At 51.0% G+C, this 12,201-nt stretch overlaps 1 protein-coding gene and 1 long non-coding RNA gene across 4 annotated transcripts in view; one reads left to right on the forward strand and one right to left on the reverse strand.

Moving 5' to 3' along the window:
• The window catches only part of WAPL (WAPL cohesin release factor), an 81,573-nt gene extending 77,663 nt beyond the window's left edge, over nucleotides 1–3,910 (reverse strand). For 2 of the 3 annotated variants that reach the window (XM_077895254.1, XM_077895253.1), the window contains exons 1-2: nucleotides 3,834–3,910; nucleotides 481–1,001 (exon numbers count right to left, since the gene is read on the reverse strand). In XM_077895254.1, the coding sequence (XP_077751380.1) occupies nucleotides 481–979 (499 nt within the window). In that variant the 5' untranslated portion in view covers nucleotides 980–1,001; nucleotides 3,834–3,910. Of the gene's footprint in view, nucleotides 1–480; nucleotides 1,002–3,472; nucleotides 3,621–3,833 lie in introns of those variants that run through there. The other variant, XM_077895255.1, reaches the window with a different exon arrangement.
• A 281-nt stretch (nucleotides 3,911–4,191) lies between these two features.
• LOC144312499 (uncharacterized) lies at nucleotides 4,192–10,773 on the forward strand. The gene is made up of 2 exons (XR_013377997.1): nucleotides 4,192–4,466; nucleotides 8,297–10,773. It is a non-coding gene; the product is annotated as an uncharacterized LOC144312499 (long non-coding RNA).
• Nucleotides 10,774–12,201: the final 1,428 nt, after the last annotated feature.

The raw sequence follows: 12,201 nt of genomic DNA on the forward strand, positions 1-12,201 counted from the left end.
ATGAAGTTCAATTCTTCAATGTTTCCACAATACCCCCTTAATCTTTCCAAACTAGGTTTGAAGGAAAGCCTACCACTCCTAAACTTAATCCTCATTGTAAATGCTCATCTTATTTCCATTATCAGTAACAATACAAACCCTCCACAGTAGCAGAAACGAGATACTGTGTCACGCTAACACAACAAAAAGAGATGCTTCTTAATGGAAATGGAGTTAGAGACGTAGGAAAAACTGTTCCCAAAATGTGCCGTGAGTAAACAGTCTGGAAACATTCATATCCAAGTTGCTTAAGTAAAATTTCAACCCCCAATTGGTTTCTTTAAAGTTCTTAGGTCTCTTCTACAAGAGTGTCTATAGTCCCCATTAATCATAAATGCAAAAAGAGAACCCAAGAAGCACGGTATTTTAGAATTTAAAGCATTTACCAAAACAGCTTACACAAAGCTCTTCTGGCTCAGGATAAAGAAATTCAAAACTTACCTGAAGTCGCTAATTTAGCACAGCTACTTCTGCTTGCATCATCTTCTAAAATTCGGTTTGTGCTCTTTTCTTTCCCAACCAAAGTTTCTTCCAAAAGTAAGCATTTATCAGATACAACACTGTCTTCGCCCACTGCATGACTAATTTTGCTATTAGCTTCAAGTACAGAAGTGACCTCTTCCAGCTGAGCAGCTTCACTAGATTCTGAGTAAGAGGAACCCTTACCCTGGGCTAAATTCTTTGAAGAAACTGGTAGAGACTCATCATCACTATCAAATCCAAAAGGATCTCCAGTATTTTCTTCTTCCACCTTAGGTTTCTTCGGAATTTCTTGGATATCTGGTTTGAAATTGGGCCTCTTCTGCCCTAATTTAGCCATAAATGTGGTCTCTCCCCATTTTGTGCTAAGGGTGGTCCGTTTATTGGAAAAGACTTCATCGAATTTTGAACTGCCATTTCCTCCTTTCCTACTGTATGTTTTCCCAAATCTGGATGTCATTTTGACACCTGTTTCATATTCTCTGTAGGGGGGGAAAAAAAAGTAAGAATTCATATAATCACCAGATACTTAACAAATGTTAACACTGAATGCAAAAATAAGAACCCAGGGATTCTCCCCATGGGGCTTTTCAACATGCAAGATACAAACATTTAAAAATGCTTGAATAAATATGGAAAGGGCATATAAAGAAAGGGACTCATTTTTTTTATCCTATAGATTTCCAGAACTTAATCTCCTTATCTCAAAGAGTACACATTCATATGCTATTGACAAAGTAAGCAAGTATAATGACTAACCAACTTATCCCCAATACCAACTTAGTAACAGAACATCAATTTTTTTAAGTTTAAAATTAATCTATGCACAATTCTCATAAATATCACTGTTACCTTAAAAAAATAATATGACTAGGGTTATTACTCCTAATATAAAATCTTAAGCACGAAATGTAAATTTTTTTCCAGGATCTCAGAAACATCAAATAACTGACTCAATCAGGTCTTTGAAACTTTAGAGCATTTATTCATATAAAGGAAAAAAAAGTGGGAAAAGCCAGAAAAACGTATTATTTTTCATTTATTAGAACCTGAAATTTTTTAACACAATCGTAAAGGTTCTGATTCTTGGTCTCATGTGGTCTGAACTGTGACTTGAAAAATATTCCCCAGCTGGTCCTCTCCCTGTGCATAAGAACCCCTACTTGTTCTGTCTCCCTTGTCCCTCTAGTGCTGTGCTCACTTGCTGAGTTACTGAAGCTGGTGAACTGCAGCATAATTACACTGGCCTGCCGACTATTAAAGGAAGCAACAGAAACGCAGAAGTTTATTTCCCTCTCTCTTTATAAAAGATAAATTGTACTCATCTGATGCGTCTACAGAACAGTAACCCATCTATGACAAACTTCAGGACAGTAAATTAAGAGCAAAACATTTTCAAAGCAAGTTGCAGTACATTTTAAACACTCTATTCTTGTCTATCTCCTACACTAAAACCTTCTGAAGTTTAAATATCCATATATTAAATATCTAGGGAGAAAAATAAACCATTGTGTAGGTCTTGAAAAGCCAACCTTCTTCATACTCTGAAATCTAAAATACAGCACTAGGAATGACATGGAATACATTTCGGTCTGTAAACCCATTTTTCCTTTGCTAACTTAAATTCTTACAACATCCGTCGCTGGTGAACTGAGTTTCCTACGCGTGCAGCGGAGGATTTTCCCTCTCCTTTTGTGAGAAACCAACTAACTTGACAAAGTGACCGTTGAGTCGTCCTACAGACCTGCGCGGAGCGAGAACAGCGGTGCAGGCCCTTCAGGCAGGTGGCAAACCCTTTTCCTGAGAGAGGCGGACTCAGGCTGGGGGATGCCTGCATGGCCTGTTGGGTGCGGCCCCCACCCGCCCGGGGACCCGGGGTCATGTGGGGGCCACGCAATCGGGTCGTCTCAGTCCTGCGGGAACGCGGGGCCCCGGCGCGCACAGACACCACCGGAGCCGGAACCTTTCGCAGACGCTCACACAGCAGTCATCACCTAAAAACGTCGACTAGAGGCCAGACCAAAAACCTAGACTGAAGCTCCTTCGGGCCCCGGGAGGGGGGCGGGGGGGGTGTCCAGGAGCCACGGGACCGGCCCTGCCGCGAGTTCAGAGCCTGCAAACCAGCCCTGGGCATACGGGAGGTCGCTGCGCGGGGCGCGGTGGAAGGTGGCAGCAACCGCGCGTCCGTCCCCCTAAGACTCCACGTCCTGTGCGCGCCCTGGATGCTCGGAGGCGGACAGAGCAGCGCCTGCGGTGCCCCGGATTGGAAAGGCGGGGGGGGGGGGGGGGGGGGGGGGGCACGGGCCGGGCGTGCAGGGGCGACGCTCGGTTAGCACCCGGCGGCCGCCGAGCTGAGCGTGAGCCACCGGCGCCCGTTACATAACACCCCATCCTCCCGGGTCCCCCTCCAGGGCTCCCCGTCTTTCCGGGGACGGCGCTGATGGCATGTGCGGGAGCCCGGCGGACCGCGCGCGTGCAAGCCCGGGGGGGGGGGGGGGCAGCCCGCACCCGAGCCCGCACCCGAGCACGGCGCCCAGGGCTCCGCCGCCCCGGGGAGGGGCGCAGGACTCGCGGCCAAGTCTTCCCAGGTCGCTGGGCCCTTGCTTCCGACCCAGGCCGGGTCCGAGGTGCAGGCAAGTGCGGCGGCGGCGGCCGCAGGGCGGGGGGGGGGGGGGGGGGGGGAGCCGAGGCCCGCCCGCCGCGCAGGGCAGCGTCCGCAGCGGCCCCCGCGGGCTCCGGGCTGCAGCGGAGGGGCCGGCGCCCCGGGCCGCAACTTTCCTCCCCGCCCCCCGCGCCCCCCCGCCGCGCCCCGCCGGGACCTGGATGCGGCCCCCGGCGCCCCGGAAGCCCCCGCCGCCGGGCCCCGCGGGCAGCGCCGGCCCGGAAGCAACTCGGAACGCGGGCACCCGAGCGACGGCCGCCCCCGCCCGCCCCGCCGCGCCCCCCCACTTACCCCGGCGCCGGGCGGGTGCTCGGGCCTCGGGCCGCCGCCGCCTCTCCCGCTCCCCGCGGCCCCGCGCGGCAGAGCAGCCCGGCCCGCGCGCCGCTCGGCCGCCGTCGGAGCCCGCGCCGCGGCTCGGGGTAAATAGGAAGCCCGGCGGGGGGGGAGCGGCGGCCCCGCAACTTCCCTCCCCGCCTCGAGCGCCGCCGGCCGCGCCGGGCCTAGGCCTCCCTGGCCGCCGCCGCGCCGGCTACGGGCCCCCGCGAGGCCGCCGCCGCCTCCCGCGCCGCCGCTTCCGCCGGGGGGTGGTCAGCGCTGGAGTTTGAACGCGGCCCTGGACCATCTCAACGCCATTTGCGCTCCCGGCCCCCACCTCCTTCCTCCAACAGCCGCTCGCTCCGTCACTCCGCTTCCCACAGGCCCCGCGCGGCCGGCGCGCCGCGCAGCCAATCACGCGGCCGCTTACTCAACCCGCCGCGCAGGCGCCGCTCCCCGCATGCGCCGGCGCCCGCCATTGGCCCGGCCGCGGGGCCCGACGGGAGTTGTAGTCCGCGTTCGCGAGGCCGCCGCGCGCGCGCGCGCGGGGCGCGGGGCGCGGGAGCGGGCGGCGGGAGGCGCGGGCGGCGGCGGTGGCGGCGGCGGTGGCGGCGGCGGCGGCGGCGGCCCGGGAGGCGGCTCGCAGCCCCCTTGCAGCGCCCGGCCCCCCGCGGACAGACGCAGGTGCTGCGGGAGAGGCCCCGGGGGCGCGGCGCAGGCAGCTGTGTCAATCGCTTCCCCCCCAGGGACCCGCCGGAGCCTGGGGACGGCGGGCGGTGCAGCTGCGCCAGGCCTGCCCGGGAGCGGGGAGCTCGGGAGCCGGGCGGGCGGCGGCCCGACGGCGGGGACCGCGGATGACGTCACCCCGGCCGGGAGATGCTCCCGCTGCGGCCCGGGCCGCCCCGGCTCTGACCCCGGCGACACGAACCACCGTTGACCTTGCGCGGTGTGATAACGGTGATGCGGTTACGTAAGAACGAAAAAAAAAAAGTTTTGCCAGCTTTGTAAGATCGTTTGGAGTCCGAGATGCACTTGCAAAGGGCTCCTGCAGGTGCGGGGCGAGGGGGCAAGGCAGGCCAGCGGCGCGCCTCCCATCCCTGCGCGGCCCGCTGCCCCAGCCCCTCGGATGTCCCTTACACCGGGCGCTCCTCCTCCGTGCTCTTGGGCTCTTTTTTTTTTTCCGTGTCAATGTATCCCCGATGCAGAAATTGGAAATTTAGGGAGGATTTCTGTCTTTTTTTTTTCTTTTTTTTTAAGACTGCAGTGGGGAAAACAGCGTTCTAGAAAGTAGTACAGGCAGTTCGTGCTGAGAGAGGCTCATGATTCATCGGGCCTGGACGGCCCTGCTGTTGGGTGGGTGGTGAATGGAAGAGTGCACCTGGGAAATTAGAAAACTAATTGCTTCTAGTGAAAACCCTGCCCCTTCTCCCTCCAATGTGGGTAATCTGCTTTGAGTTAACCGGATTCCTCCAATAGATTCGGGGAAACTCCGAATAAAGAAAAAAAAAGTAATTTCTGAGATCCTGCGGCCCTTCCCACTAGGAATTTAAGGTGGAGTTTATAATGCCTGAATTGTTTTTGCTTTTGCACTGCTGCTGCTGCTGCAGCAGCTGGCAAAATTTGTATTCTGACATCTACAGTTTTCCAAAATATCATGACCGTACTTTGTCCTGGTTGTTTCAAAATAAACCAACTCTCGATGGCTTACAGGACTGGAAGTTATAGCAGGTCTGTGTTGGGCAGTGTGTGCAGGAACTTGTATTTGGGTCAGTTTGGGCCTTTTTAAAAAACATCAGCATACAGGATCTTATTTTATCATTTTTTCGTTTAGAGATTGCCAGCAGAGGTGCAAGCTGCACTTACTATAATTACTCAGATGACAGAGTGGTGGGTGCTAATTAAAGGGTAATTATCATCAGAGGAAAAGGCTAAGATCAAAAAGCCAGAAGCGGTGGAGAGACCATTGCAAGATCTTCCCGCAGAAGTAGTGCTGTGAACCCTCCTGCGCCAAAAGATGTATTCTTTATAACCTGGCCTGGTTACTTGGTTGGGGAAGTGACTCCACATGAGGCGTTCAGTAGAAGAGTTAATTTTTTTATAGAAAGAGACAAACCATGGAGCCCACTGAGGGGCTTTTTGTGCAGTAACTGTGTTTTTGGAATTTGCATTGTGTTAAATTCTTGCTACTCAAAGAGTGATCCCAGCTCAGCAGCATGTCATTACCCTGGAAGCTTGTCGGGAATACAGAACCCCGGGCCCCAACTCCACTGAAGCAGAATCTGCACTTTTGGGGATCCCTGGGTGGCTCAGCAGTTTAGCGCCTGTCTTTGGCCCAGGGTATGATTCTGCAGCCCCAGGGTCAAGTCCCACGTCAAGTCCCACGTCGGGTTCCCGGCATGGAGCCTGCTTCTCCCTCTGCCTGTGTCTCTGCCCCCCGCCCCTCTTTGTGTCTATCATAACTGAATAAATAAAATCTTAAAAAAAAAAAAAAGAATCTGCACTTTCAACAGGATGCCCCAGGGAACTGGTCTACACATTAAGGATCGAGAAGCCCTAGTTTTTAAAGGATGCCTATAGATATGCCTAATCTCCGATCTTTGTTAAGATGGGGGAAGGGAGAGAGAGAACCTATTATACAACAGGTATGATGCCAGGCTTTTCATTTGCATCCCTGCCTGTTATCCCTGTTTTACAAGTGAGGAAATTGAGAGGTTGGCATTTGCTACTCCCTTGGTAGCTAATGAGGAAATCAAATCTTTTCGCACCGGTCGTGGGATACCCATTACTACTTACGACACTGTTGAATCTAATACAAAATGATATGTGTGTGTTTAGTCTGTGGAAGCGTAGTCTATTCTGAACGGAACTGTGCTAGGGCTCTCTGCTCTCCTGCATCTCACACTAAAGACTGCCTATTTGGGACGCCCGGGGAGCTCAGCAGTGGAGCATCTGCCTTAGGCCCAGGGCCTGATCCTGGAGACCCGGGATGGAGTCCCACGTCGGGCTCCATGCATGGAGCCTGCTTCTCCCTCCTCCTGTGTCTCTGCCTCCCTCTCTCTGTGTCTCCCATGAATAAAGAAATAAAATATTTAAAATAAAAAAATAAAGACTGCCTATTCTAAGGCCCCTCCTGGAGGAAATTCAAACCCTGGGCCTTCTTCAGGCAGGGCCACTCAGGTGGACTCATACTTTGTTTCGGCTGAAAAAAGAAAATCCTGCAAAGAAAACTAATAGAACAATCTGTTCTGCCATTGTTGGGTCTCTGTTCTAGCCCAGGCATGGGAACTGTCAGAACTGGAGTTGCTAAATAGAGCCCTATAAACTTTTTCTGATAGTGCGTAGTAAAATGTATCACAATTTACACGATTCACTTCAGAGAACCAGAAGTCAGAGATGATCACACTGGTTACAGGAAATGTTTCCTTGTCTTAGGACGGCGAATGAAATTATAAATTACAAATCGCACCCTTGCATGTTATAGTGGTTGTGTAAGGGCCAGGCCCTACCCCTACCTCCCTGACACTCCCCAACCCTTCTCTTTGTTCTGCCCATAGGAGGTAGAAAGGACTTTTCAAGTAGTCTCCCCTCCCAAGCAGGCCATTTCGAATTGTAACACCCCAGTCCTAATGCTCACTACTCACATATTTTTGTGTTTATGTTACATGTTTATCTTCCCAATGAGGGGAAGGATCTTTGTCCTGCTAAATCAGCACATAGTAGGTGCTCAGTAAGTATTTGCTTAAATGCTCCCCCATTTACCTTTGTCTTTGTTGTAAGATTGTATCTTGCAAGTGACTTGGAACTGACAATAGTTTCAGTAACCTGTAGCTCCATAAATAGTTGACTAGGTTTTCCCAAGGGGGAGAGGAGTGCTACCTGCAGCTACCCTTTGTTCTCACCTTGGATCGGTTTTCATTCTGAGAATTGAGAAAATGAACACTACTGTAGTCACAATTATCTTGTTTTCCAGAATAATTGGAATATGTTTCTCCTGAGATGGTGACATCCTTTGGGGAATAAACTGCTGTCTAGGTAGTTGAAAGGCAAAGCAAGGAAAGGTCCCTGGGAACGCGTTGCCTGACGAGGATTGATACCCAGCAACCTCTGAAGGTCTGGCGACCTGACCATTGTCTTCAAACAGCCATCTTCTCACCCCTAATGCTCCCGATGTCCTTCCTACCCACCCCACCCCCAACAAAAGCCCTCCTGGAGCTTCCCATCACCAAGACTAAAATCCAAAATGGTCTTGTGAACTATGAAGCCACAGGTGATTGGGCCCCTGAGCACTCCTGGCAGGGCGCACACCTTACCAGGCCTGCCTCTGCCTACTGCTAGAACCTGCCAAACCAGCTCCTCCTCAGGGCCTCTGTGCTGCTGTTCCCTCCTCTAGTCCTGGAGATAAGCACCTACCTGACTCACTGCTTTTAGGCCTCAGGTGTCTCTTGGGTAGTATCTACCCTGACTGTGCCGTTTAAATTAAGTCCCTCTCCCCGCCAGCCTAGCATTCATCTCCCCTTCCCCCTTTGTTTTTCTTTTTTTTTTTTTTTTAATTTATTTATTTATGATAGTGACACAGAGAGAGAGAGAGAGGCAGAGACATAGGCAGAGGGAGAAGCAGGCTCCATGCACCGGAAGCCCAACGTGGGATTCGATCCCCGGTCTCCAGGATCGCGCCCTGGGCCAAAGGCAGGCGCCAAACCGCTGCGCCACCCAGGGATCCACCCCCTTTGTTTTTCTTGATGGTAGTCTTCACAGTTGTCTTACCTATTAACTGGCTTATCATTTGTTTCCTTCCACCAGCCTATAAACTCTAGGAGGACAGGGATTGTTGACTTGTTCACTGCCAGATGCCCAGCACACCTAGAATGGAGCCTCACACACAACGTCTGCTGTATGTGTCCGCTGGATTCCTCGGGAATGTGCTCGGCCCTTCTATGTCCTCACTAACTGTGTGTGTGTGCTGGACCTGTCAATAATGGCAAAAGGTCCCCTGAAACCAGCCGCCGTCAGGAGCGAGCGTGTCCATTTCTTCCTGTAGTTCTATTTTCGTGTTTATATATTTTGAGGATATTTTATTGGTCACATACAAATTTAGAATATTCTTTTTTACATATAACTTCCTGGTGGAATTGAAAGCCTTTTAAGTAATACGGAGGATGGAAGACAGAAATCGCCTAAGTTTTCCATCCCCCCCGAGTGCACACCTTTTGTAATGGGACTTCACAGCTCCTCGCGGGATCTGGGCTGGCCTGGTAGCTTGGCGTGGCCCGAGGAACGTGCCCAAGTGACACAGTTCTGAGCTGGAGTCTCGGGAAACCTTGAATGCTTGCACATTCTCTCTTGGGTCCCCGCCTCTACCGTAAGAACAGGCCTGGGCTAGCCTGCTGGAGCCTGAGAAGCCACATGGAAAAGAGCTGAGGTCATCCTATGCCAGTCCAGCCAGCAGGCCTCAGACACTCAAGCCAAGCCAGGATTGGCATCGCCACCTACCTGACCCGCTGCTGCCCACAGACGCGTGTGCGAGCCCACCTGGGGCCAGACGAGCTGCCCAGGTGACTTTAGACTCGGGAGTGATGATGAATAGTTATTACGCTAAGCCTGTGCATTTTGGAGTGGTTCGTTATACTACATTATTGTGGCAATAGATAATTGATGGTTAATGCCTCCTCCTCGGTTCCCAGCCTCGGAAAAGCTTCCCTGACTGCCCCGGCAAACTAAGTCAGCTTCCCAGCCTATGATACCACTGACGGGCACCTCGCTCTCCAAAATGGTGTGTTTACTTCTGTATCATTGACTAGACTGTCAACTATGTGAGGACAGAGACGTTGTCCTTTTGTCCCCTGCTCTGTCTTCAGCACCCAGCACAGTGCCGCTGTGTCCTGCTGCGTGTGTCTGCTAAGCGCTGGAAATGTGGCCCGTCCAAGTGGGGACGTGCTGAAAAAAATAGAACACACTGAATTTTATACTAAAAGGCTGAGCAGGGGATCCCTGGATGGCACCTGCCTTTGGCCCAGGGCACGATCCTGGATGGCACCTGCCTTTGGCCCAGGGCACGACTCTGGGATCGAGTCCTATGTTGGGCTCCCTGCATGGAGCCTGCTTCTCCTTCCGCCTGTGTCTCTGCCCCTCTCTCTCTCTCTGTCTATCATAAATAAATAAATAAAATCTTTAAAAATAAAAAAAATAAAAGGATGAGTACAAAAGATATATGTATAAAATATCTCAATACTTTTTACACTGATTAAATGCTGAAATGACAGTATTTTGAATATATTAAGTAGAATGTGTTATTAAAATTAATTTCATCTGCTCTGCTTTTTAGGCTTTTTAAGATTTTATTTATTCATGAGAGACACAGAAACAGAGACACAGGCAGAGGGAGAAGTAGACTCCCTGCAGGAGCGCGATGCAGGACTTGATCCCAGGACCCAGGGATTACGACCTGAGCCAAAGGCAGATGCTCAACCACTGAGCCACCCAGGGATCCCTCTTTTTAGCCTTTTTAAAGTGGCTACTAGAAAAAGCAAGTTTGTGACCCGTATTATATTTCTATCAGTACTGATACAGAAGTACAGTAAATATTTATCAAAGGAAAAGACTTTTTAAAGGCTTACTGAAAGAACTGCTCTATTAAGGCACATAAAGACACAGAAGAACCTTAAATACATATGACTAAGAGAAAGGAGCCAGTCTGGAAAGGCCACGTACCATATGGTGTCCTGGAAAAGGCAACAGTGTCGCAGTAGGTGGTTGCCAAGGGCTTACAGGGCGCAACTGGGAATAATAGGAGTGGAATGCGGGGGAACTTTTAGGGGATTTGAAATGATTCTAATACTATAATTGTGGGTACATATTACATATTTGTCAAAACCCATGGAAGTGTACAAGACAGGGGCCCCCAGGGGGGCTCAGCGGTTTAGCGTCTACCTTTGGCTTAGGGCGTGGTCCTGGGGTCCTGGGATCGAGTCCCACATCGAGCCCCCTGCAGGGAGCCTGCCTCTCCCTCTGCCTGTGTCTCTGCCTCTCTGTGTCTCTCATGAATAAAAAAAATCTTAAAAAAAAAGAAGTGTACAAGACAAGAGTGAAGCCTAATATAAACTATGGACTTGAGTTAATGCATAGTCTTGCTTCTTTGACTGTAGCAAATATACCACACTAATTCAAGACAAAAATAATAAACTATGGGAAGGGGAGGGAATATAGGAATTCTCTGTATTATATGCTCAATTTTTCTGTGAACCTCAAACTATTATTAAAAAATCTATTTTAAAAAATTACTTCACCCTTGCACAGCTACCAAAATGATTTAAAGCATAAATTCAGCAAACCAGTTTCCTCTTTTAAAAAAGACTCCCCACTATCTATGGGATACTTCACATCCACTGGGATGGGCTTTGGTGTTTATAGTTGTTACCACTTCCCCTCCACCCTGTAGGCAATGCATCTCCCCTCCAGCTGTACCAGACCAGCCAATGGGCTTAGGCCTCCACTGGACTCATGCAGCCCCCTCAACCTGGAAAGTCCTTCTCCCTCTCCACTTTGTGGAACCCAGTGAGTCATACACACCGCCCCCCCACGTAAGTCAATCATTCTCCATTCCTTGTTTCTATAAATTCTAAATTAAGGGGCACCTGGGTGGCTCTGCCAGTGAACTGTCGGCTCAGGTCATGATCTCAGGGTCTTGGGATAGAGCCCCACATTGGGCTTGCTCAGCGGAAGTCTTCCTCTCCCTCTTCACCTGCCTCTTCCCCTGCTTATGCTCTCTCTCACAGACTCTATCTCAAATAAATAAAATCTTTAAAAAAAAATCTAAAAAGTAGATACAGGGGCACTGGGTGGCTCAGTTGGTTAAGCATCTGACTTCAGCTCAGGTCATGATCCCAGGGTCCTGGGATCGAGCCCCACATTGGGCTCCCTACTTTGCCCAGCTCCTGCTTCTCCCTCTCCTTCTCCCTCTGCCCCTCCTTCCAGCTTGTAGCCATACACGCACTCCCTCTCTCTGTCAGATAAATAAATAAAAGTAGTCGTCTTGGAGCTTTGTGCCTCTTTCTAAGTTTGGAAAATGGATACGGAAATGTTGAAAAAGAAGTCTGATAGCCACGGGCAGGCTTGGGATTGATATCCTTGAGATGGAAACAGTGGGAGCAGAACAAGGCTATTTAATGTCAGTGAAGATCGGCTTGGGCTCATCTCCCAGGCAGGCGGCCGTGGGGTGCCACGCTGGGAGTAGGATCCATCCCAGCAGTGAGGCGGTGTTAGCTGACTGCCTGCCTCCAGTGATAGGAGACAGGCCACTGGGCTGTCACCTGCTCTGAAAGCCAATCTGCCTGTGACTGCAGCTCACCCAAGTCAGGATGCCAAGGTGATTTAGTTTCAGACATTTCACTTCCAGGGCAGATGACAGTGTGGTGGTGACAGTTCCCTCTCTACCATCATATAGTGGAGCCTCAGGAGAACGTGTGAGAAGGCTTCCAGATGCTGAGCTTACGATGCAGGTTTCCCCACATCTCCTTCTTTCCAGGAATCTTCTATTTCTTTCTCTCTTTTTAAGATTTTATTTACTCATGAGAGACAGAGAGAGAGAGAGAGAGAGAGAGAGGGAGAAGCAGGCTCTCTGTGGGGAACCCGATGTAGGACTCCATTCCTGGACCCCGGGATCATGACTTGAGCCAAAGGCAGATGCTCAACCACTGAGCCACCCAGGT

The sequence above is a fragment of the Canis aureus genome, chromosome 4 (assembly GCF_053574225.1).
Source record: "Canis aureus isolate CA01 chromosome 4, VMU_Caureus_v.1.0, whole genome shotgun sequence".
Taxonomy (NCBI): domain Eukaryota; kingdom Metazoa; phylum Chordata; class Mammalia; order Carnivora; family Canidae; genus Canis; species Canis aureus.